Source organism: Salminus brasiliensis, chromosome 18 (genome assembly GCF_030463535.1).
Source record: "Salminus brasiliensis chromosome 18, fSalBra1.hap2, whole genome shotgun sequence".
NCBI classification, from domain to species: domain Eukaryota; kingdom Metazoa; phylum Chordata; class Actinopteri; order Characiformes; family Bryconidae; genus Salminus; species Salminus brasiliensis.
In genome coordinates this window covers 11175203-11198954 of record NC_132895.1, presented here as the reverse complement: position 1 = coordinate 11198954, position 23752 = coordinate 11175203, and the positions used below count along the sequence as shown (strand labels likewise).

The 23752-nt window shown below is 40.0% G+C and overlaps 1 protein-coding gene across 1 annotated transcript in view; it reads right to left on the bottom strand.

The window, feature by feature from the left end:
* LOC140539733 (uncharacterized) overlaps window positions 1–23118 on the bottom strand; it is a 68415-nt gene extending 45297 nt beyond the window's left edge. Inside the window, exons 1-7 of the mRNA XM_072662494.1 lie at window positions 23062–23118; window positions 19541–19559; window positions 14494–14638; window positions 13190–13348; window positions 11835–12030; window positions 7868–7999; window positions 7109–7195 (exon numbers count right to left, since the gene is read on the bottom strand). Coding sequence (XP_072518595.1) covers window positions 7109–7195; window positions 7868–7999; window positions 11835–12030; window positions 13190–13348; window positions 14494–14638; window positions 19541–19559; window positions 23062–23118 — 795 coding nt within the window. The remainder of the gene's footprint in view (window positions 1–7108; window positions 7196–7867; window positions 8000–11834; window positions 12031–13189; window positions 13349–14493; window positions 14639–19540; window positions 19560–23061) is intronic.
* Between the last annotated feature and the right edge of the window lie 634 nt (window positions 23119–23752).

Sequence of the window (23752 nt, the reverse complement as noted above, 5' to 3'; positions counted from 1 at the left end):
ATTGCCCCTCTGCTGGAACTCTGGAGGAGCTGCATGAGACCTCTTGCCAGAACTGTGTAACCCTGCCTAACCTGTAAAATCCTGTAAAATGACTTTACTGCCTCAGTCCACAGGCTTCTTTACCTTTAGATGCCAGATCTGTATCTATCAGCTTGTAAACAAATGCTGTCCATGAAAATGGGAGGGGGGCAAAGCATGATCTGTATGTACTCCCTAAATGTCGGAGGTGCCCTGGAGCGAAAAATTCTTACATAACACTGTCTAACTTCACAAGACCTACGTTTTTATTGAATAATATTGAACAGAATAGACTGGATGTATGCCGTTATATCATAAAGCCAACTTCAGCACTTCATTTGTCATATTTTCCAGCTTACCAACTTACTTAATTCCACTAAGTAACTACAACGGCATACAACTTCAGAACCACATCTACATTATTTTATTCACCCTCTTGCAGGTTTGAAATACAGCATGATTTTGAGTAATGTACAGAACTTACAGAGAGAGTGCAGCCTCCGCACAATGGGGTTAGTTTTACACAAACTCAAAGGCCCTACTTAGGTTGGAGAGCTCTTTTGGTTCTAACAAAATAGAGTTATAGTTAGTAGGTGCAAAAAGACCCTTGCCTGAATACCATTAAAGCAATTTAGCAAAAAGGCCAAAATTGTGTTGTTCTACCATTCTCCATGACTATAGGTTCTCATTAGGTTAAATGGGCTTTTCGCCAATGCTCTGAAAAGTTTGTCTAACCTGTGAACTCTTGTTTTGAAAGGACACATTCGTGGGCAGAGCATGGATGGGTCGACTGCATTCGCAAAATCCTCTCTGCAGGCACTGGAGAGAAAGCACACAACTGGTTCTTCCATGTCATTATAAACAGAACATCCGGGCATTTTGGCTTTTCTGCTGATTGCTTACATCTCCACTTCACTTCTGCTAAGCATCAGTTGGACAGTTTTAGGGAAGACACTGACACTGTAAACAGGATTCCTCTGAGCTGACTCTGGGCCACATATGTCATCACAGCTGTCCCACATGGGAAGTTCTTGTGCATAAGAACTCTGAGTATGATATTAGCACCTTCTTACTCACACATGATCAGTCTGCTGAAAGTTCTGCCCAAGCACGCTCACTGTACTCTGTCATTTGTCAGTTCTTCTGAGGCGCCAAGGGTTCTGCCAAAGGGCAACTCATGACTGACTGTTTATGTGGATACACTGTTACCTGCAGAAAGTGCTTTGTTCAGCACAGAGGCTCTAGAGGCTCTAGAGACAAGAGTTTGGCAAACCTGCACACACTTTATGACTCAATGATCTGCACACAGGAAAAAGACAGGAAAAATATGAATGACTTGTTTATTTAATGACTATTATGGCAACGGTTGGAGTAGGCTAGTTTACAACATGTGCAAGTCCAGTCTTTCTCTTTCTAAAGCTCTAGAGTCTAATTTGATCAAACCTGTTTTTAGGACTGTGTGGACATTTCAAATCTGATTTTAAAATCAGTCTTTTTGCCTCTTTCTTTTTCTTTTTGTCATGAGTAAACATGTCAATGTGAGCATACATGCTGTTTCAAAGACATGAGTTGTTCACAATACAGACAGTCACTTACATTTATAATCATGAATCGTCAAGACAAATTCAATCTGAGCAAAAATCAGAACTGATTAATAAGGCTTATATTTACATTTACATTTAGGGCATTTAGCAGACGCTCTTATTCAGAGTGACTTACAAAAGAGCTTTGCTACTTACTTAAGAAAAACCTCAGCTAGTTTGAATAGACTAATAATTCAAAGATACCTCTAAGCTTAGACACTACTATAGGCTTGTAATGTCTTAGTTCCTATGTTAAATGCATGCACATGAAAAGAGGGCTGAAAGTAGGTGTATGACAGAAAATACAGTATAATGATCATGTAGACATTTTTCTGGACAAGTGACTGGACAGTGATAGCTTTACTGCACTGTGTAACACACTGTGCACCTAAAACTGTGAACCTCAAACACTGTTCTGCCTTCCTTTTAAAGAAAGGCATAACCAAAACAGAGCTGTAAAACAGGCTGATTTATTAATTTACATAAACCAAGCCCACTAGAAAAAGCCCTGATAGCCAAGCTGTAGCCTGAAGTCAAAGCTGGAGAAGTGCTAAAACGCAATGGCCACTTTGGGAGAATATGATGTTGTTGATACTGAAGAGCAGCTCGTTATCTCCAAACTCCAAGGAAAAGCCCATGACCTTGGCTTTTCCTCAGCCAGTGTCCGGCTCTTCACTGGCAATCATCAAAAGAAGAACCTAGATATATATTAAACTATGCGAAGTCTATCCAACCATTTGAAAATGGTCCAAGTTGAGAAACAGTGAGGTAGAATCTAAAATGAAGAGTATCAACAAGAGTATTAAACCCAATATGTGGACTGGTACAGTGTTTTTACAACTTTTACAACAATAGATCAACTTAACGAGATTAATCACTTACTGCAAATGCAGTAAATTATAGATGTCTGATATCTCTGCTACTGTAGTTCAGAACAGGAGATGCTAGGCTATTGTTGCTACACTTAGACTGTCACCAATCTTTTTGTCTATTCCTTAATAAAACCAGATGTTTATTTTTTAAAGAGCATGCAGAGAAGATAAAAGGAGTGAGACAACCTGAATGAATGAATGTGTGTTGGTGAATAATTTCATGTGTCACGCTGGAAAGACTTCTGTCCAGAACTCCTCTTTGGGAATGTAGCCAGAAAGAAGAACATTTGTGTGCCTTCTACAAAGCTCTATAACTCCACAGTACCATGTGCTGTTAAAGACCTGATGAGTGGCTAAAGGGGCAGGGGGAAAAGAGGACAGCTTAAGGTCAGTTCATGCTTCCTGACCTCTGACCTGGGGATGCTGAGAGGGGAAAGATGCGGGAAATCATTTAGGAACTTTCCAGAAGGTCTGGAACGCAAGACCTTTGCTTTCCCTCAGTTTATTTATGCCCTATGGAGTCCAGAGAGGAACATTATCTACATGATTACTGCTGTGGGCCTAGAGCAGGCCTGCATGTCCAACACAGAGCTGTTTACTTTAACACTCACAGATGATACTTGGCATTGCCCTAGCTCTTTGAATGAAGTGGAGAAATTCTGTGGAAATTCTATATTTTCAACTGACACTAAGATTGTCACGAGAATTATGCTATCGACTTATCAAAAAATGTATAGACATGACTCCATACTGCTTATTGCGTTTTCTTGTGTGAATTGACCGGTGCATTAATAATGTTACCTCCATACACATAAGCTGGACTGCGACAAGTATGGATAGGCATGTGAATTCACGGATTAACTGCCAAAGTTAAACTATAATGCTGTGGAAAACAGTGCTGCTGTTGTCACAAAAAAAAAAACTGATCCGTTCCTGACAGTATGTCTCATGGTAGGAGGAGAGTCCACTAACATGAAAGAGACAATATGGCGAAACAGTGCCAGTATTTTATTTATTTATTTTTAAAATGCTATTTTTTTCTATGCCAATTCCAAAGTCTGAATATTCACAAGTTATTTGTTCGTTAAAAGGGTGTAACTGCATAAAATGTCTTAAAACAACAATACTGATTTTCACAATAACTTTTGGTACAACAAATAACTTACAAAAAATATATAGTGGCAGGCCTAACTGACACTACATTTAAAATAAAATAAAATGATTTATGATTGTATGATATTGTAATTTGATGAGTTACAATTATTGTGCACATATTATTAATAAAAAATGAAGTGTATTCTGTCAATACAGAAAGAATTGACTTTTTATTTATGTATGTATTATTATTTTTTACTAATTCTGCTCCAAACTTCAGATTTTCTGCACATCACAGCCAACCTACAGAAATTCTGTTAAGTAATCTTAATAATCTTTATGGTTCAATCAGTACTAAGGATTGTGTTACCGTGCACACACTCAGATTTCTAAGTTTTTTATCATTGTGAGAAAAACATTTAATCCATTAAATGATGATTATTATCCTTACTGAACAGAAAATGTTCTGTGGACTGCTGTAACCATTATGAGAGCTTATCCACAGTATACAAATTACACTGCAAGTGGCGATCATTAGGGCCCAAGCACTCTACACCAATATGGAGCTGTATAGTATGGCATACTATGGCCTATTTAAACAGATGTGGCATCTCAAAAGATCCTAAGTAATTTCACATATGTTTTCATAGATAGGTTAAAAAGACCTATTAAAAATAGCATATATGCAAATGTGTTTATGCATATGCCCAGTATTTTAGTCTCAGAAATCACCAAAAAGGTGTTGCTTACTTCTTCGGAAAAGAATCTACAGCATTTGCCATTACATATTACTTTAATGTAAATCCATTAGAGTCAATATCTATCTCATTTGGAAACATTAAAACATGTCTGCCTCAAAGACTGTGGGCAGCCAACACAGAATAAACACTAATAAACACACTGCATATCATGCACTACCAAGCACATCCCCAAGGAATGCATGCATTCAAGAGGCGTAACACCAACAGGTAAAACCGCTGTGAATTTCAATTAATCTTCTGAATCCAAAACATATGTGTGTGCCATTATACACTCTACAAAGCATTAGGGAGCAAGGCCTCCGTCTGGCTGATGGAGGAAAAAGAAAGAAGAGCTAATTAGGCATTTACCTTTGACCCCCCGACTGTGTGAAAGAGTGCGAGGAATGCCAGCAGTATGTGATTAATCAGCGCAGTGTGGGACTGGGGCATGCAGGCTCTACTGGGAGCATATGTATAGGAGACTGGCAAGACCTAAAGCGGCGTAGCCGTCAAAGTCAGGGACCACAACAAAAGCCTCAGTAATCAAAAGGTTATGCCTTAAGAGATTAAGAAAGAAAGACGTCTGCAGAAAGAAAAGCAGGTTGAAAAAACGTCTGGTTATTTTTAGTCTCTCAAAGCCAGCAGTCCATGATGAAATCCAGGTGATGAAACAGCATAGATGGGATTAGCATGTAAACACACTGCTCTCATCTCTTAAATGTATAGCATATGGCTCCAGATTAGACGCTCCAATGATCACTTCAGCAGATTGTAGTTGGATCAAAAAGAAAACAGGCTACAAATTCTCATTCTGAAAGCAAAACGCTGCCAAAGCCAGCTATCTGGATCATGTTCACATGCACTCATCTCAGAAACAAGCTCTGTCTGAAAAACACAGTGAAAAAAGCAGAGAGGGTACTGTAGAGGTGTGTGTTATTTGTGTGCAATTAATTCAAACTAATGAAATATCCACTTTTGTCCTGTTCAGTCAATGTATAGCCTGTCCCATGCTCATTCTACACAGGTGATATTCACAATCCACACAATTATGCATATAAAATGATAAAATACACATAGTACCCCTTCTGCACTTTAGCAAGCATTTGCTGATGCACACCCTCTTTCTTGCACTGATCAAGCCACACCAACAGCAGCCCACCAGGAATTTCCCCGGTCCGTTCGATGGCCAGCACTCAATAACCCCCAAGACTGGACATGGATCATATTCCCAACCATTTCTCCACAGAGAAATGCTAGATCATCATCCCATAACACTGATATCATTTGGTTTCTGGTTGTGGGACCAAAACCTCGCATGTCTGAAATGGCTTATTTAAGTGAAACAATGAAAAAAGGCTTGCTTTTAAAGCTGCCCTAGAATGGAAAACCGTATCATGGCATAATTCAACAAAGAGATTTCAGTACATTAAAGGTGACATACCGTGAACCTCCAATCCTCTTTATTCAAATGCTCTCATAACCAAAACAGAGCTGTAAAACTCCAAAACTGTTATAAAAGTCTCGACTCACTAATATTTATGCCCCCAAAATCATTCATGCCCTAGTTCAGGATGGAGCTGTGGTCAGGCACAGCAGATTCCTGGGAATATTGTGCTTTTGTATCTTTTGTATTTAGTTTTCTGAGACAAAGTGTGAAAAAAGTTTTTCTACCAGTGTTCCTGTGTATAAGTAAGCATGCACATCACCACCAGACTCTGTGGTAGATTAAAAAATTACCCTTACCAAGAGCCATTCCAGATGAGACTATTCAGCTAGCCAGACTAACTTCAGATAGGAGCACTATACATTGAGGCTCATGTAAGCAGAAATATGTATCAAAAATAATTACACTGTTATTGTTAAATTGCCACCATTATGGATTGATGGGTTGATTTGGATCCCAAAAACAGCATGTAACAGATGCCTCATCTGGGCATTTTCCACTATGTCCAAAGTCACATCCATTTTATATAGACACCAGAGAACAATTTAAAATACTGAATAAATGCAATAGCATCTTTACTGTATGTTAATGTAACTGTCTAAACTATCAAATCTGAAACATGTCTGCTGGCCCATTCATTGTTAAATATATACACAACATTTACAAATGAATAAAATACTTTGTCCAAATGATCATGACCTTCTGCATGGCTAATAACTCAATTCAGTGGTTGTTATTCTTTTTCACAGGCCAAAGTTCTCATGTTGCCAGCAGGGAATATTTTGGGCTGGGCACAGTTCCACTCATTTGAACCATGAGGAAACATTTTTAAAATCTGGCTCATTTAATGACTTGAAACTAATTTGGTTTGTCGTGTTTTAAGCAATCAAACAAACACAAGCGCTTTGCTGGTCTGCCCTCGGCCACATTTCTCTCCGTTTGTTTGCACATCAAACACACTACCGTTTTTCCTGATTATGAGCCAACCCGTGGAATACTTCCTATACAATGCTAACAACTGTAACAAAATATCAGATAATCACATATTTGCATAATTGATTACCACACAAAACAAGGTACATGTGCGCAAGTCATGCTCTAACTGATTAACGCCGAAGACAGACAGAAGGCTAAGCAAACATTCATCGTGCCAATCTATAAAATCCCTTCCAAATGAAAACCACAAATTCCCAGCCTAATGAGGCAGTCCTGTCTTTGTGAAGATTAACAGGGCGTTGTGCAGGATCTTTTTAATTCTTCTGAATGTGCTTGAGCAACCTGGATAAATCAACGGCCCATTAGCATTGATTAAGAAGAGCTTAGATCAATGCTGCAGAATGTGTTCTCTGTACTCACGGTCAGGGCAGTGCGGATAGAGTCCCTTTCTGCTGGGTCAGAATTTGCCAGTAGGTCCTCCAGGTCATTTGAGGACAGCAGAAGCTCCTGAAAATTAAAAAAAAACAAAAAAAACATTACACAATATACACAGTCAGTAAGAGGTCAGAAGAGGTTGGAATTCACCGGTAGGTCCTCCAGGTCAAACGAGGACAGCCAGAGGCCTGTACAGTCAGTAAAAGCTTCTGTCATGATGAGAGATGAGTTTATCTTAAGAATGTCTTACAGTTAGCCCTGATCCTGTCTGTCATAGTGAGATTAAACAGATTATAACAGCCTTAAAATAAGGGTTTCTAAATGGTTCTTGGCATGAAGGTTCTAGGTTTAAGCTTAAAAAGGTATATCTCTTTTTTTGCAAAGTGTGGCCCACAGGTTTAATTTGGGCCACTAGAAAGTTTTCTTCACCCATTTCCTCTCCCTCACATTTTTGGCACTATAATGAAGAACATATTCACCACAAATGTCTATATTTTAAGCATTTAAGCAACATCTAAAATAAAGCAAATTGAACAAATGTTGGAACCACCTATTGCCCTCAATCCAAAGAACTTGGAAACTTATTTTTTAGGATTGTAGAGTTTTTCTGCAAGCTATGTTTTTTTTTTATTTATTTGAACCATTTTCCACAAATAAAATAAAACAACAACAGTAAATTACTATTGTTTTGATTCCACACCTTTTCCCTTTACATATAGAGCAGAGATGCTATAGTTGTCTCACCTCTAGTTCATGTGTACGGGGGGAGCGTGGCGGTTTGTGAGCAGTTCCATTACACTGCGGCACATATACACCACACTGATCTCTGGCTGCATCCGGCTCCCCCATCAGGAACGTCACCTGCTTCAGATCACCCTACAGAAATAAGACACATAAAACACATATGAATCAAGATCCAAGTTACTTTCAGAGAGTCTGTGGAATACTCTCTGTCACTGTCACGCATATATTTAATTTCATGAGAGCATTTCTATTGGTCTATTCATCATGAAATTTTGAAATTTTGATGTGAAGAAGAACTGCCAGATTCACATTACATCAAAATGTCAAAATGGAGTTGGATGGGCTCAGCGTGACATAGATTGACATAGATGACTATGTGCATGTTGCAGTTTCCACAAACAGACATAACAGTCTTCTCCAAATGTCCAAAAAGCAAACCTAAGGAAAAATCTATTCACAAATTCTGGATTCAGCTAAACAATGAATATAACAATAATCAAAAGAGCCAATGATCGTTATTGCATAATGTCCTTGCATCATTCATTGTTCAATGGAATTTACCACAACTACTACTGATTACTGATTTATTAGTCTTCGCAGTGTAGGAGGTATCTCAGTACTGATGTTCAAAACATTGCTCCAACAATAGCCTGTATAATATGTTCCCTGATCCCACCAACACACATTACTACTAAGCTGGGAGAACCCTGTTTGAGTTCAGTATGTAAGTGTGTGTGTATGTGATGAACGAGTGTGTGAAGAGGACTGTACATTGCATGATGTCATCCTAAAGGGTGCTGCCTAGACTTCATGGGGTATTAACGTTCTCCTTCTTACATGACCAAAACAACTTTGAACTTTTCTGCAGCTGTCCAGACCTCCACTTCCTATTAACATTCACACACTTCACTCAAATGTATGAGTTTGGACATTCAGCTAAACACTGAGGGCACAATGTGCTAAATCTCAGGCTAAATCAACAGTTGAGATACTTTCACCAACAAACAGTTAAAGTATCTCACATCTGTGTCTGAAAGTAGGAAGCAAATGTCTGTGTCAGCATAACAACCTGTAACACTGTAAAATAAATAAATAAATAAAGTTAAATCTCTATCTGGTTGTCCAGAGGGGACGACACGATGGGAGATGCATCATGTTGTTGAATGAATACAAATGCAGATGTTAGGCTTGTCCCTCATGGTACATGTTCCTATGCCCTTAAACCTTCATTCCTCAGGAACGAGCTGAGGTTTGAGGTCTGCAGGGACAGGTCTGGGGATGTCTTCATGTGTCGTGAGGTGCGGACAAGTAACATGATGAATTACGGGACTGTCTTCATCAATCAAAGTTAACAGGGAGTTGATGTAGGATGAACTGTAAAGAACTGAGCTTATGTATCTGTACAGACGTGCAGTGATTTGTGTGTGACACTGGCTCAAGCCGTTTTGTCCACCCTCTAAAGCCAATAATGCGGTCAAAGATCACACTGATGCAACGTTACCCAAAGCATGACTGCAGTCCTGCAGGCTGCATGTTTAATGTGTAGGTTTAGTTTGTTTAGGTTTACACTGGAGAAACAATTGACAAAAGCAGGAGCTGTTCAGTATCTGTTCAGATCTAAGAGGACACCATTGTGCCACACATTGTCCAAAACGAGATAAGCAAGTATGTTTGAGAACGTTGAAAGGTTGAAAGGTGCCCTAAAACGGTGGTTTCCTTGGCATAGTTAAATAATAAGACGTATATGGAAGTGACATACTATTAACCTCCCCCTAAAAGTGAGAGGATGCAAGGATAAAAGCTAACCTGACTACAGTCTTCTTCAGCTTGCTAAACACACACTCAGCCTAGAGGACAGCAGCAATATCCTTGTGACCTGTGAGTCTTAACGAAAAAAATGACAGTGTTTTTGTTACACTGTTAAAACCAATGCTATGCTATACAGCTACTGTGAGCCGTTGCAGTGCCATTACAATGAAAGTAAAAAATGGTGGGTTTCATTCATGAGATAAAATAACAGGGTGGTAAATAGATGTGTTAAACAGCATCTGAGCATTTTTTGCTCCAACAGAAGTCACATTGACTATTTCTGCATTAGAAACAGCTGAAAATACTCTGTAAATGCATTCTAAGGCACCTTTAATCCACAACTCAACATGGTTTGATGTTAGTGTGTGATTATTTAGGCATACAGTTTGCTTGACATTAATTAGGGGTGTATAAGCCTAAATTATGTGTAAGGTATGTCAGTGATGTAGCTCCAATACAAAAAAACAAAAAGAAAAAACAAAACTAAACATAAATGCATCTTGGTTAAATTGGAAAATTGTTTAAATAATTTTTTTTTTGTTTGTTTTGCTAAACTGACAACTTTGCTACTCTGCTATGAAGGTGAAGGATAATTTATGTACCGTGCTCAATAGTAGCAATATAAACAATTTAGACTACACTCCTGATAAGTTCATCACTTTCGTTAAACCTTTTTAGTTTTCTCCATGGTTTGAATCCTATAGCTACTTTTGTACACTGTGTGAATAATTCTGGATGAATAGACCAATAGAAATACAGTCTTCTTCAGCCAAGAAAGCCCAGCAGCATCTCTACTTCCTTGTGGATGACTCCACCCACCCTTCACACAGACTGTTCTCCCTCCTGCCATCAGGAAGAAGGTACCGCAGCATCCGGTCCAACATGACCAGACTCTGCAATAGCTTCTTCCCCCAAGCCATCAGACTTCTCAACTCAACTCAACTTCTGAACTGATGTCTTTTCTGCTACATGTACTCTCTCTCTGCATCTCTCTCTCTCTCTCTCTCTCTCTCTCTCTCTTTCTCCAACCATTTACCAAGCATTTGCACTAATGGAAAGCATTTGCACTAATAACCTTACTACCTCACTGGACTCAATATTTATTACACACTGCATAATTTGCACACTACCGCCAATTATTTATTATTCTCTGTCTGTACTGTGTTGTGTTGTCTGTCCGCACTTGTACTGTGTTGCACTTGTGTTTTGTATGCACTGTCAATGTTGCACCATGGTCCTGGAGGAATGTTGTTTTTGTTTCACTGTACTCTGTATGTAGTTGAAATGACAATAAAACTCACTTGACTTGACTTGAAATGCTCCAAAACACTTGGAATAAGGTCTTATTTTACACAAACGTCCATTTAGAGTTTATAAGGTTTTTGCCTTTTCCTGTAAAATCACCATTTTGGAGATACATGTTTTTCACTGGACAGCGACAAAATGTTCCCAACTTTCTGTGTTAACCCAGGTTTATTTACTCAAGCTGGAATTAATCCCCAAGCATGTGCTTTTTCAAGTGTGATGTTTATGAAGAACAGAGGAACACTACAAAAACATGTAAAAAATTAAGGCATTTGTGAAAGATTATCCTCACTGCCATTGTTTAGGTGATTACTGTGATTATAACTGCTTTATATTCTTCATTTATGCAGTTAAATTGGTTTAGTCTGTCTAAAAGTGATATCACATGACTAATGCCACAAACATCACAAAAGAAAAAAGTGACCCGGAGAAGCCTGGAGGGTTAAGCCTCTTTCAAAAGCTTGTACTGGTTCAAGTCCTGTTTATGAGCCAACTTGTGCCCTGGCACAAGTTAAGCGCACAAGATGATCCACCATGATGAGAAAATTCACTCATTTATTGATGGTTAAATTCACTCTTAAAATGGGTCCTTGTGCAATGCCCTAGAAAAACCACTTCTGGTTCCACAAAGAATCCTGTTTGTAACAGAGATGTATGAGTGTGGAGAACCTTTTAGAGCTCTAAAGATTATTTAGCCATTTAATGGGTTATCACACACTAATATCTGGAACCAAATGGGGTTCTTCTATTCCATCTCTCAAAGAACCAATGGAAGCACCTTTATTTTAAAAAATGTTTGATTAGATTGAACTAAGTCTACAGTTAGAAAATCTGCCTTTGACAGAGCTTTTACCTCAAACGGTGTCTCAAATCCTTCAATGATTCCCCCCACCATGACGAGTCCATCCGTGGTGATACCCAGGCCGTCCCGGTAGGCCCAGTCTACGCTCTCAACCATGGCACAGTCCACATACAAAGCTAACCGGCCTGTAGACACACTCACTGCCACTCGATGCCAATTTCCATCAGACAAGACGCCCACGGGAAACCTAAGAGGAAGAGCATTGTGCCAAAATTGAAATTTCTTTGCATGTGAGGAACAGAGCTTTCTGTTCTGCTTTCTGTGTTTCGACACAATGTATTTGAGTCAATACCATAAATTACACTCCTATGCCTACATAATACATCCAAGATGACATGCAATAGAATTTCAGTATGTTTGTATAGCATACATACAGCCAGAGCCTTATTTGATCACACATTGAGAAAACACATAATTCTGCCTTTATGACAGATAAAAACAACATTCAGTTCCAGAAACAGTGTGAAAACACCATTTACTTTTCAGCCCAAGCAGTCAGTATAAATAAATGTTAATTAATTAAGCATTGTAGCCAAATATTAGTTCTAAGAGGTCAGATTTATACTCCAGGTCCCGAGAGTCTGTTTTTTGTTTAATGTCATTGTGCTACATCCAACTACAATGCCAGAGAGGTCCTCCTGCTAGGGGTCCAGGGCTTATAATAAAGTTCCAGTCAAGACTAATAATCAATTTATGACAAGACGAATGAGACCAAGAATGGAAATGGTTTTATCTTAATGTACATGGATATGAGCTCATTTCAATTGGGCAAATACAGTACTTATGCCAGTAAAAAAAGCTAATCTACTGTTTTACATTTGCATCTAATAGGATACAAATGAGAGAAGCAGAAGGAGAAGGCTGCCCAACCGAAAGCCTATTTAAATTTAGGCTGATGAATGTCCGTCCAGCTGTAAGCACAAGCTCCTACCCAGGCCCAGACCGTTTGCAATATTGGTTTGGGGTTTGCTTTTTCACTTCTTTCCGTGTCTCACAGGCCTTAAATAATGAAGTTTTACAACCTAAGCAGATACAACATCATCTGTCTCCTTAAAGGAAAGCATCTCTTAACTGCTATCTACACTGTAAATATGTTCTTCAAGGGTTCTTAAGTAAAGCATCGGTTCTATATGAAAGTGTTTGGATGCTTAAACTGTTCTTTGCCTTATATGCCTTATATTGTGTAGACAGTTCAACACAGCACCAAACTTAGGTAGTATGTTCCACTACTTTCCTTTTCTCTTTCTTTTCTTTTTTCCACTATAAATAATTACTTTTGTTTAGAGTGGGCCAGATAGTGTGAAGAGCGTGTGTAAAGAGCGTGTGTGAGGTTAGCTGAGACTGACTCGTAATGGCGCTGTTGTGTGCTGATGAAGGTGAAGGCGTAGGCACTGATGCGGATCTGCAGGAGGATGTGTCCATCAGGGCAGAGGAAGGTCAGCAGACTGCGGTCATCACACTGAGAACTGCGCAGCTGTAGCAGCAAACTGAACTCATCATCAAAGCTGAGAGTAAAACACAGCTCAGTTAGATTTAGATATAAATACATGTACAGAAATAGAAGGTCATAGGATGATAATGTGTGTGACATTTAGTTTACAAATTAAATTTGAATATTTATTAACATCAATTCAATAAATTAATTCATAATTAATTAATAGTTAATTAATAATGAATTAATTAAAACATTGTATACAAAGCAGTTTAGTCGGCAAGTGTAAAAACAATCGATTCCACTATGGAAGACACTAGAACTATATGGACAAAAGTATGGGGACACCTGCTCTTTCATTGTTTCTTTCAAAATCTAAAATATTTTAAGAGGTTATTCTGCTTTTGTTAGAGGAACTGTCTCTACTGTACGGTCACAATGTTGGATGATCACCACCCCACTTCATCCTCAACTCATCCCAAAAGTATTGGATGAAGCACCATCATTCCAGAGAACACTGCTCCACTGTTTCACTGCTCCACAGTCCAACGCTGGGGAATCTGTACCCCTCTAGCCTATGCCTAACTTTAGAGGTTTCAACAACAGGTTCATGTTGATCTGCTCCAGAGAGTCCTATTCTGTTGGCAATACTTCTCTACAGGGACTAGAAAAGCTGTGTGTGTGCATTTGCACATATGTGTCAGCAATGAGTACAGCTAAAAATCGCCAAATGCATTCACTGTCCACAAACATTTGGACATATAGTGAATTTCTAGCCATTGCACAGCAGTACATCTAAATTTAACCTCCATATTTAACCAATCTGTGGCAGTGAACACACTCACACACTATAGTGACTACGGTCAGTGAGAACACACCCCCACTGTGGCTGGATGCCTCCACACCCAGGGAGCAAGTGGGGTTGAGCGCATGGCTGTTGAGGAAGGACAAAGCACTGTTCTTACACTCCCCACACCTCATGCCAGTCCAGAGGATCAAACTGGCAACCATCCAGTCCCAAGCCCACTAATCTAACCATTGGACCATGGCTACCCCAATAGAGAGAGAGCAGAGAATAGAGAGTTGCCTTGGTGTGAACTGCATTTTTGACTGACTCTCTAAGATACATCAGAAATAAGCCACCTAAGCATGCCTGAAGGCCTTGGTCCTGAAACGTCTACTGAAAAGACTCTGACAGGAAGGAAATACTGTGTTTACCTGTGTCCAAACAACTGACGTAAGGGCAGGGCGAGGGTGGAGTACTGCCCTACATGCAGCACTGGACATCTCTGACCCTCCAGAGTCACAGAGGCATTACTGCTGTTGGCCACCTGCCACAACTGATCCAGGAGGTTGATGTCTTCTACAGAAAGGGATAAAAAACAGTGTTTTGTTTAATGGCACAGATGTGCAGGAAACATGGTGGTTCACTTGCTCTGATTTCTCGTAAGAGGTAGGTATCACAACTTATCACATCAGCATAATAGATTCAGGCAACATCTGTTTTGTGATCTCAGGTGTGGATTAAAGTATAGCCTATAAAGTTAGCATGAAGGGTGGGTTCTGTTCCATGCAGACCTTAACCTACTTTACTACTCATTATTTGTGTGGATGGCATTACGAGGAGAGAGAGTGTGTGTGTGTGTGTGTGTGTGTGTTTTGTGTGTGCTGAGTGGTTTACAGGAAATCGTCTCACTAAAGAAAAAACAGGGATTTTTAGTCCCCTCATTAAAAATTTAGTGCAACATAGTAAGTACAGCCATGGTTTTCAATGGTGTAGTCATACCCCATAGTGCCCACCATTGTGTCCTACCTATTGAGTTTGCTCATTTCCTGCTGGTTCAGGGGCCCATTTTATTTACAGAGGGCATTTTTTTTGTGTGTGTGTGTGTGTGTGAGTGTGTTGGGGGCGGGAGGTGATGGGGAGAGAGTGAGAACATGTATGTTCACACACTTGTGGCCCCTGGACATAAAGGTGATAAATAAACCATCATGGCCCTCCTCCTGCGCCCATGAATGCCGCATTTAACTGAACATGGAGAAAGTGACTCAGCATAAATAGCTCTGAAGGAGCACAGAACACACCTGCACTAACTGACCAGTCTGACAGATGGGAGGGGATTTTCACTTTATAGGCCAGACCATTCATGCTACATATCACAACGCTGCAATTTATGTAAGATGGAGCTTAGTTTAAGACGTTTAGCTACAGCCTGAGCAACAGGTAGCATTCAGTCTTCATTAATACTTATTTTGATTGCATTGCATGAAGGACTATGTGCACATTTATCCCCCTTACACTCTTAAAAATGAAGGTGCTACATGATTCTTTAAGAACCGCTTCACCAGTTTAAATTACGATGGGCTGATCAGAGTTTTTGGGGGCGCTAGCGATCGCAGGTTGTCTTTCAGTATGATCGGCTGATCGCTGATATGTATCGAGGGCGAGTCTGGATGCTACATTAGCTAATATTTCCAGGCAAACTTGGCAACTCATGACCATGTAGGGCTTCTGTAACCTTCCCTACACTTCCCTGCTCAAAATGGAAGCACAACCAAAAAAGGGCTGCTTGTCTAGAACCAACACTCCTTCACTTGACGTGATTCCTGACTTCCGACTATCGCTGCTGTACTCTTGCTCATGGTCTGCGTGGTTGTGTTGCTGCTTTGTGTGGTTTCATCAATAACCTGGTGCTCTAACCACTGAGCCACCACTGACCCCGCGAATATAATCTGAGCTCTCAGAATTGGCCTATTAGATAAATATCAGCCGATCGCATATTTGGGCTGAAAATCGACCAATACTGATAAATTGCAGACTATTTGACATGGTCTGTTGCGGTGTGTTGCTTTCTGTCCAAGCGCAAAGCTGCTACTGCTGTTTTCCATTTGTAAAACCTGCCTGATATTCACAGTCAGAAACTTTTGTAGGACTTGCAGAAAACCCCAATGATGTTTTTTAGACAAAACCACTAGAAATCAGAATGTGTTCAGAATGTAATCTGTTAATTTCCTAATTATGCAAGTGGTTAATCTTAATCCTTCACCCCTGTATATAAAGTCCCAACCAATACAAAAGCACATTTAGCGACATCAACAAGATACCACGAGAGGAAAAATCGGACAATTTCCATTCAGCATTTCACAAATATGTAGTCTTTGTATGTTTTTTTTTAATCCAACCAAAATGTAATAATGAATTATGATTACCACTGTAATGCATGTATTGCATATGCATATACTGTAATGCATATATATATACCCTCATTGGTGTTTTTCAAGTCTGTCTGAGGTTTCTTGACAGCTTGCTTTGAGGCAACTGTGTGATGATTTAGGCATGATGTTTGGATGTTGCCAGTAGTCTTACGTAAAGTCTGAGCACTGCTGGTCAGGCAACACATCATTTACAGGAAATAAACATTTAGTGCATAATTCCTATTTATTAACTGGTTTTAACATACTGGGGGGAGGGGGGGATAAAACAACATAGTTATGTTGAAGCATTAGCTTTTATTACTGGTCAGCTACACAATTTTCATAGAGCCATTACAAACATGTCAGGACTGATTCTTAGAAAATAACTATTTCTTTAAGAAGGGCCTGAAGCACTTTTTGTATGTTGACCAATTACTATACACAAGAACTGCCACAACCCTGACACTTCCTATACAGCTATGACTTTAATGTCATGTAATAAATCTTATGTATCCTTGGTCAAAAGAACAAATACACACTAAGCAAGAAACCACACTGCTCCAGCACCAGGCAAATCAATTAAACCCTGATAACTGCTGTCTTGTTGACAATGTTAACAAGGGGAAATGAGTGAGGTTAACTGAGGATTCTAATAACAGAACCTGCAGGCGAAGCTCTCTGATTTACACACTGTGTAATGAGCTCTAGAAACACATAACGAGCATGCAAGGCTTTTTTCCGTGAACATAACTGCTCCTATAGGATTAGAAAGCTCTGTATATGTTTTTTTTCTCTATTTCAGGACAGGAAAGAACATAGACACGACTCCAGTGTCTAACTGTCAGCACCTCAGTAGACTCCTTGGCTAATAAAGCAGGCACTCATAGTTATAGTGCAGGAGCTTATCTAATGTTTGTGGTACATGCTATTCCAGACAGTAGACGATAATGGCTACGGCACATGCCGGCAGCATTACATGCACTTATTAATAAGTAGAACATCAGGCAACCTTACTCCACTGCTCCAAGATCCAGTTCCAACACTGGTGTGTTCATTGCAGGTGCTTTCAATGGTGGACAGGGGTTAGCATGGCCACTCTGACTGGTCTGTAACCCTGATAAAACATTTCTGTAACTTGTGCCACAGTAGACCTTCTGCTGGTTCAGCCCAGATGGGATAGCCTTGATTGTCCTGTTGCACTGACAAGCCTTGGGCCCCCTACATCCTTTCACTGGTTTGTGATTCATCCCTCCTCACACCACAGTTAGTAGGGACTTACTATTGCTGACTCCACAAGCCTTCAGGTCTTGGAGATGCTCCAATTAATTTCTCCTGCATTCAGCCAATCAAGAGCTGAATGTGCACTTATATCCCAGACTGTGACATGCACCAATGTTCTGAGATAATCAAATTTACATGTGGAGTAATTGTGATATTTTAGATCATGTGTGTATTTCTTTATTCATAACTGGGTGTGTACCTGACCCAGTTAGTTGAGACCATTGCCACATTGACACATTGACTGTGTGGATTAAAACATTGACATTCGAGATGGAAGTAGATCTGTTTCATCAGATGGACTACTAAAAACACTTTGGTAACACTGTTACTGTTAGTGTAAACTGGCCTTAAATGACATCCAGTGATGGGAAAATTGCACTAATTAAGATTACAGTCTAGTAGGAACTTGAAACATGATCATAGAGTGGTAATGTAGCAGAAAAGGGAGAAGGAGAAACAGCTGCTTAATCTAATCTCTGGCCTTTCCCGGATTTGTAGACAGGCAGAGCTAACATGCATGTTTCTGAAAAAGTCCACAGGGCCATGTGGCCGTCTAATTCTACCATTTTGTGAACTTCCAGAGAGGCCACTTGGGATGCAGACTTCAGCAGACTTATGGGATTACCATAAATTCAAAGTGAAATGTGTGTGACAAAACGAAGACACGGGACTCCCAAAAAATCATAAATAACAAATTGCAGCCAGACAAACAGAAAGCCTTCTAAGTTTGTAAGTTGTAATGAACATGCAAGCCATATGGTCACTTTCATCTCTGCATAGTTTATTTTGACTTTACTGCAAGCGAGAAACTGAGCTCAGTACATGGTGAGCAACACTGTAGCATTTGTAAATGTAGCATTAGTTTAAAATAACAGCTTCAGAATCATTGTAATGCTTCACTGCCTGTAAAAGGGCTTGGCACGCTGCAAACTGCACTGTGTAAAAAAACTTGTAGAAACTATGTAAATTCAATTTCATTGAATGTCATTCGTCACATAGTTATATGCAGTACAGCTAGCAGTGAAATGCTTTGATGAAACAACAGGAAAGAATATAAGGTATAAAATGTAAAATAAGACAAATAAAATAATAGAACCTAAAAAAGTAATGTATAAAAATATATATTAATATATAATATATATTATATATTAACAAATATACATGAATAGAAATAGCATTATATACATTAAATTTACACAAAATACAAAAATAAGTGTTGTCAAGTATATAGTGCAAGTATATGCAAGTCATTTTTGTGTAAAATCCAGTAATATGACCTACCGTGTCAGTTTACATACTTTTTTCACTTTCAGCGCTGGTTTTGTATCTCAGCTTGTCCAGAAATGTGTGGTGCCGGCTCGAAGCGTGAATTCCACCTCCTGATTACAAACTGGTGGGGCTATTCTCTGGCAACAGAAGTTTGTAATAACACTTTCGGCCTGCTGGCCGACTTCTCTGAGGCTGTTATTTTGACCCAGTAAAGAACTGGAAAAGTGATTCATGCACCATTCATGTACAAATATTCTGATGTTGGTGTCAATATCAACCCCAGAAGTGAGTCATACACACTTTTTATAAACTTGTTGTCCTGCAGCCTCACAGATTACTCTCCGGACACTTTGGTGAACATCACGGAACATAGGTCCTCAGTCTGTGAGTCTCTGAGACTATGAGTGCAGAGATTTGGACTGGATGAATGAAATGAATGTACAAGGTACAACAAAAAGAAGCCTCAAGGGAAGGTTCAAGTAAAATAAGCCCTTTGCCAAAACTGCACAAACATACTGACTGATGCGGCTTCTCCCAGCCTGACACAAAGCACACAAAACTGACAATGCAAACAATGCAAACCAGACGTCTGAAATCACGGAGAACGCAGCCTGAGGGTAGGGCACGAGTCAGTTGTGTCTAAAAACAAAAGGTCACGTTCAAAGGCATTTGGTTATGCCACCGGAGACTAGGGTTCAGGTTCACACAAAGCACATCGCATCTGAACAGGTCTGTTGTTGACTCTTTTTATTAGTCAAGCATTCTTTGAGTGGTCCTGTGCACCAGCCTGGGAGAGCACGCTGTAGGCCAAGCAGAACATTCCTCACAGACACATCATGTCTGCAAGCAGCCTTCCCACTGCACATACACCACACAAACACAGCAGAGAGTGGGTACGGGGGGTTGTGGGGGCTGTTATAGGGTCAGTAAAGCACTGACGACCCATCACATACACTTGCCACACTTTACAGCACTGACACATTAGGTTGTCAAGAAAAGCTTGTTTACATGATATCATTAACACTGTATGTGATGTAAGAAGCATAATTTGTTAGCAAAGATTAAAAAGTAGTAAAGCTGCATCTGGTAAATCTTAAGTGTCAGGTCTTTTCACTCTCTTCCCTGAACACACAGGTTGATAGCCTTTTGGGGATGCAGATATTTAACAAGTAAATTGAGGCTATTAGATTAATGGTTAAAAAGAACTATGTTTCAGGAGGAAGTTCTGCACCTGCTTGGCTTTAAATGTACATTTACATTGAAGGAATTTAGCAGATGCTCTTTTCCAGATCGACTTACACAAGTGCTTCACTGTTTACTCAGAAAATATTCTTAACTAGTTTGTATCGGCTAGAATCCAAAAGAAGTTTAGATGCTACTAAATACAAAAGTCAGTATTGAGACCACAATACTCTGCACTACACTTCGCCCAAGTACTCTTGGAAGAGGTGGGTCTTCAGTCTGCGTTTAAAGACAGGAAGGTTTGTTCCACCACTTCAGTGCCAGGACAGAAAAGAGTCTGGATGCTGGTCTTCCAAGGATCTTAAAGGATGGTGGGTCAAGCTGAGCCGTACTTGAGGCAGATCAGCTTTTGACCATTGCCATCAAGTACGGAGGGAGTTGTTCATTCTTGGCTTTGTAGGTCAGAGCCAGGGTTTTGAATCTAATGCGGGCAGCAGCCACAGGGCGCCAGTGAAGAGAACGCAGCAGGGGAGTTGATGTCTTAGATGAAATTAGATGTCTTCTAATTACTACTGCCTACACTTACTGTTAAATATATTTAAGCCAAGCCAACTTAAAATGATAAAGTAACTGATAACAAAAGTTAACTCAAAAATCACACCGTTATTAATGGCCTTTTTTCCTTTTAGATTTCCTACAGTGCTGGAAAATCAGGACTAGGGGTGATTTCACATTTAAAGCCAGATTTCTCATTTAGGAAAATATTGTCACATATTTGCAGCAATAATCTTCTGCTTTCAATTGTTTATATCTAATCAGGAGCCAAATATCTAAATATCCCAACTGTAGCCAGCTGTTCCAGCACTGAGATTAAGACAAAGTGTGTGCACTGGAAAATAACAATAAACCTACCAACTGCTGTAAATTGAAAGGTGCGCAGTGCAGAGTATTTCACGGTGAATGGAGCTATAGCAACGGCCCAAAATGGCTTGCAAGTGAATGTCCTTATATTAATATATCCCCTGTTTGATAGGGTACTTGTATTGGATTTCAGATGTTTCTGACATTCACCAATGTTTTCTTATTTGGAATTTGTTCATTTTACAAGGAGAATGGAAGCACAGAGCATAGCGCTATATAAGAGCGTAGCTGTGAACAATTCTGTGCTTAAAATACGTCAGAATCTGACGTAGACTTTTAGTTAAAGCTTTTCTCAAGAACAAATTTAAGAAAGTTCTTAGAAGGATATTGGTGAGTAAGTAAATCTATCCAAGCCAACTTGCTCATGTGGGGCTCACAAGGGTGGAACGTGGGCTAGGTGGGTTCCAGGTGGGTTTGAACATACGTTTTTACTGGGACCCAGTTGGGTTTCCCAAAGGGGCCCCATCATTATAGCTCACCTTAATCTCACATGGGTCCCATCTAAGCCCTGTATGCAGTGTACAACTCAGATGGATACCATGTTTTATCCCTTATGGTCCCATCACTGACCCTTGTGGGCATCCATATGTGGGGCCAACGTGGAACCTGAGGACAAAACTTTCTGGTTCCCAGTTGGGCTACCCATACAGACCCCACCTGGACATATTTTACACCACCTATGTGTGTCAGCTGGTACCTTTTATGGTGTTTTGTGGGAATATAAAAGTTCACAGCATATTTAATGCTATGATTTTCAGACATCAGATTCCAGGAATAGGGCATGATATAGTGAATAGGGCTTAGATTTGGTTTAGCCAAGGTTTTTGACAACTGATAAATGAGCCATGGTTAGTTCACACATATGGGGACTGTTTTGGATTCTGCTAGGTCCTGCTAGTAATTATTGCATTTTTTCCTGGCCTTTCAGACCTCATTGCACTGTAATGTCTTCAAAATAACGATAAGCCACAATTGCATCCCTGGTGAAAACCCACTTCATAGTAACACATGCCCTCAGGCAGGAGGCCTGATCATTCACATGTGCTTAAGCGTCACTCGGTTATGTAAGCATCATCAGGCCTCTTCTCAAGCCATACAAAGTGGCTCTGCCAAATGTGCCTGTATGCTCCTCGAAAATGACAAGATTTAAAAAGGATTTGACGTGAGGCATCAAGAACAGTATGGAATGAGAAAGAGAGAAAGGCAGACAGAGAGAGAATAAGAGAGAGAGAGGCATGCTGAGACAGAATGATTGTGAGGGAAGATACACCAGCTGTGTAATTTGGTCTCCTAGCATTTCTCTGTTGTGGGACGGGGAATCCATCTCTGTCCCCTGGTGAGAGGTAACAGTTCTTAACCAACCAATGGTTCCACAGGACAGTCAGCTCAAGCCATATACAGTAAGTGATCTTTGTGCAGGCAAGTCGCAAATATGTAGACCAAAGACAGTTTGCGATTCAAGCAGCAGCAGCAGTTCCAGCTTAAAAGCAAAAAAAGGCACTAATCTGGTTCAGAACAGTGACCTTTACATTAGAAGGTGAAACAAATAAGAGTCTATAGGCACAGCTTGAAGTCAAAAACCAGATGCCTCACTCACAATTCTATAAAGCCTTTAATTGGGCTGTTGAAGATCACTGCAAAAAGACACACTTTATATTTAATTGCATTTAATTCTTCCCTTATTAAAAATGTTGACTTGCAGCAGTATTACAACATACAACAGCCTATGCTTGAGATATAAACTAAATAAAACAAGACAGGAAAAGCAGACAGAGCTCTAAATACAAACAAGAGAACAGAAAGTTAGCTCCACTGTGTTTAAAGGTAAAGGTGCACGTATTTGTCAATGTACAAAAATGTACAGTGTAAATGTGTCCTCCGCATTTAACCCATCTGTGGTAGTGAACACACACACACACACACTAGTGAACTAGGGGCAGTGACCTCTGACCGCAAGACCCTCCAAAGCATTGTGAGGACAGCTGAGAGGATCATCGGAGTCTCTCTCCCCTCAGTCATGGACATTTACACTGCCCGCTCCATCCGCAAAGCAACCAGCATTGTGGATGACTCCACCCATCCTTCACACAGACTGTTCTCCCTCCTGCCATCAGGAAGAAGGTACCGCAGCATCCGGTCCAACATGACCAGACTCCGCAATAGCTTCTTCCCCCAAGCCATCAGACTTCTCAACTCAACTCAACTTCTGAACTGATGTCTTTTCTGCTACATGCACACACTCTCTCTCTCTCTCTCTCTCTCTCTCTCTCTCTCTCTCTCTCTCTCCAACCATTTACCACAGATAATATGGGAAGCATTTTTGCACAAAGCATTTGCACTAATAACCTTACTACCTCACTGGACTCAATATTTATAACACACTGCATAATTTGCACACTACCGCCAATTATTTATTATTCTTTGTCTGTGTTGTGTTGTCTGTCTGCACTTGTATTGCGTTGCATGCACTGTCTATGTTGCACCATGGTCCTGGAGGAACGTTGTTTCGTTTCACTGTGTACTCTGTATGTAGTTGAAATGACAATAAAACTCACTTGACTTGACTCACACACACACACACACACACACCCAGAGCAGTGGGCAGCCAACTCCAGCGCCCGGGGAGCAG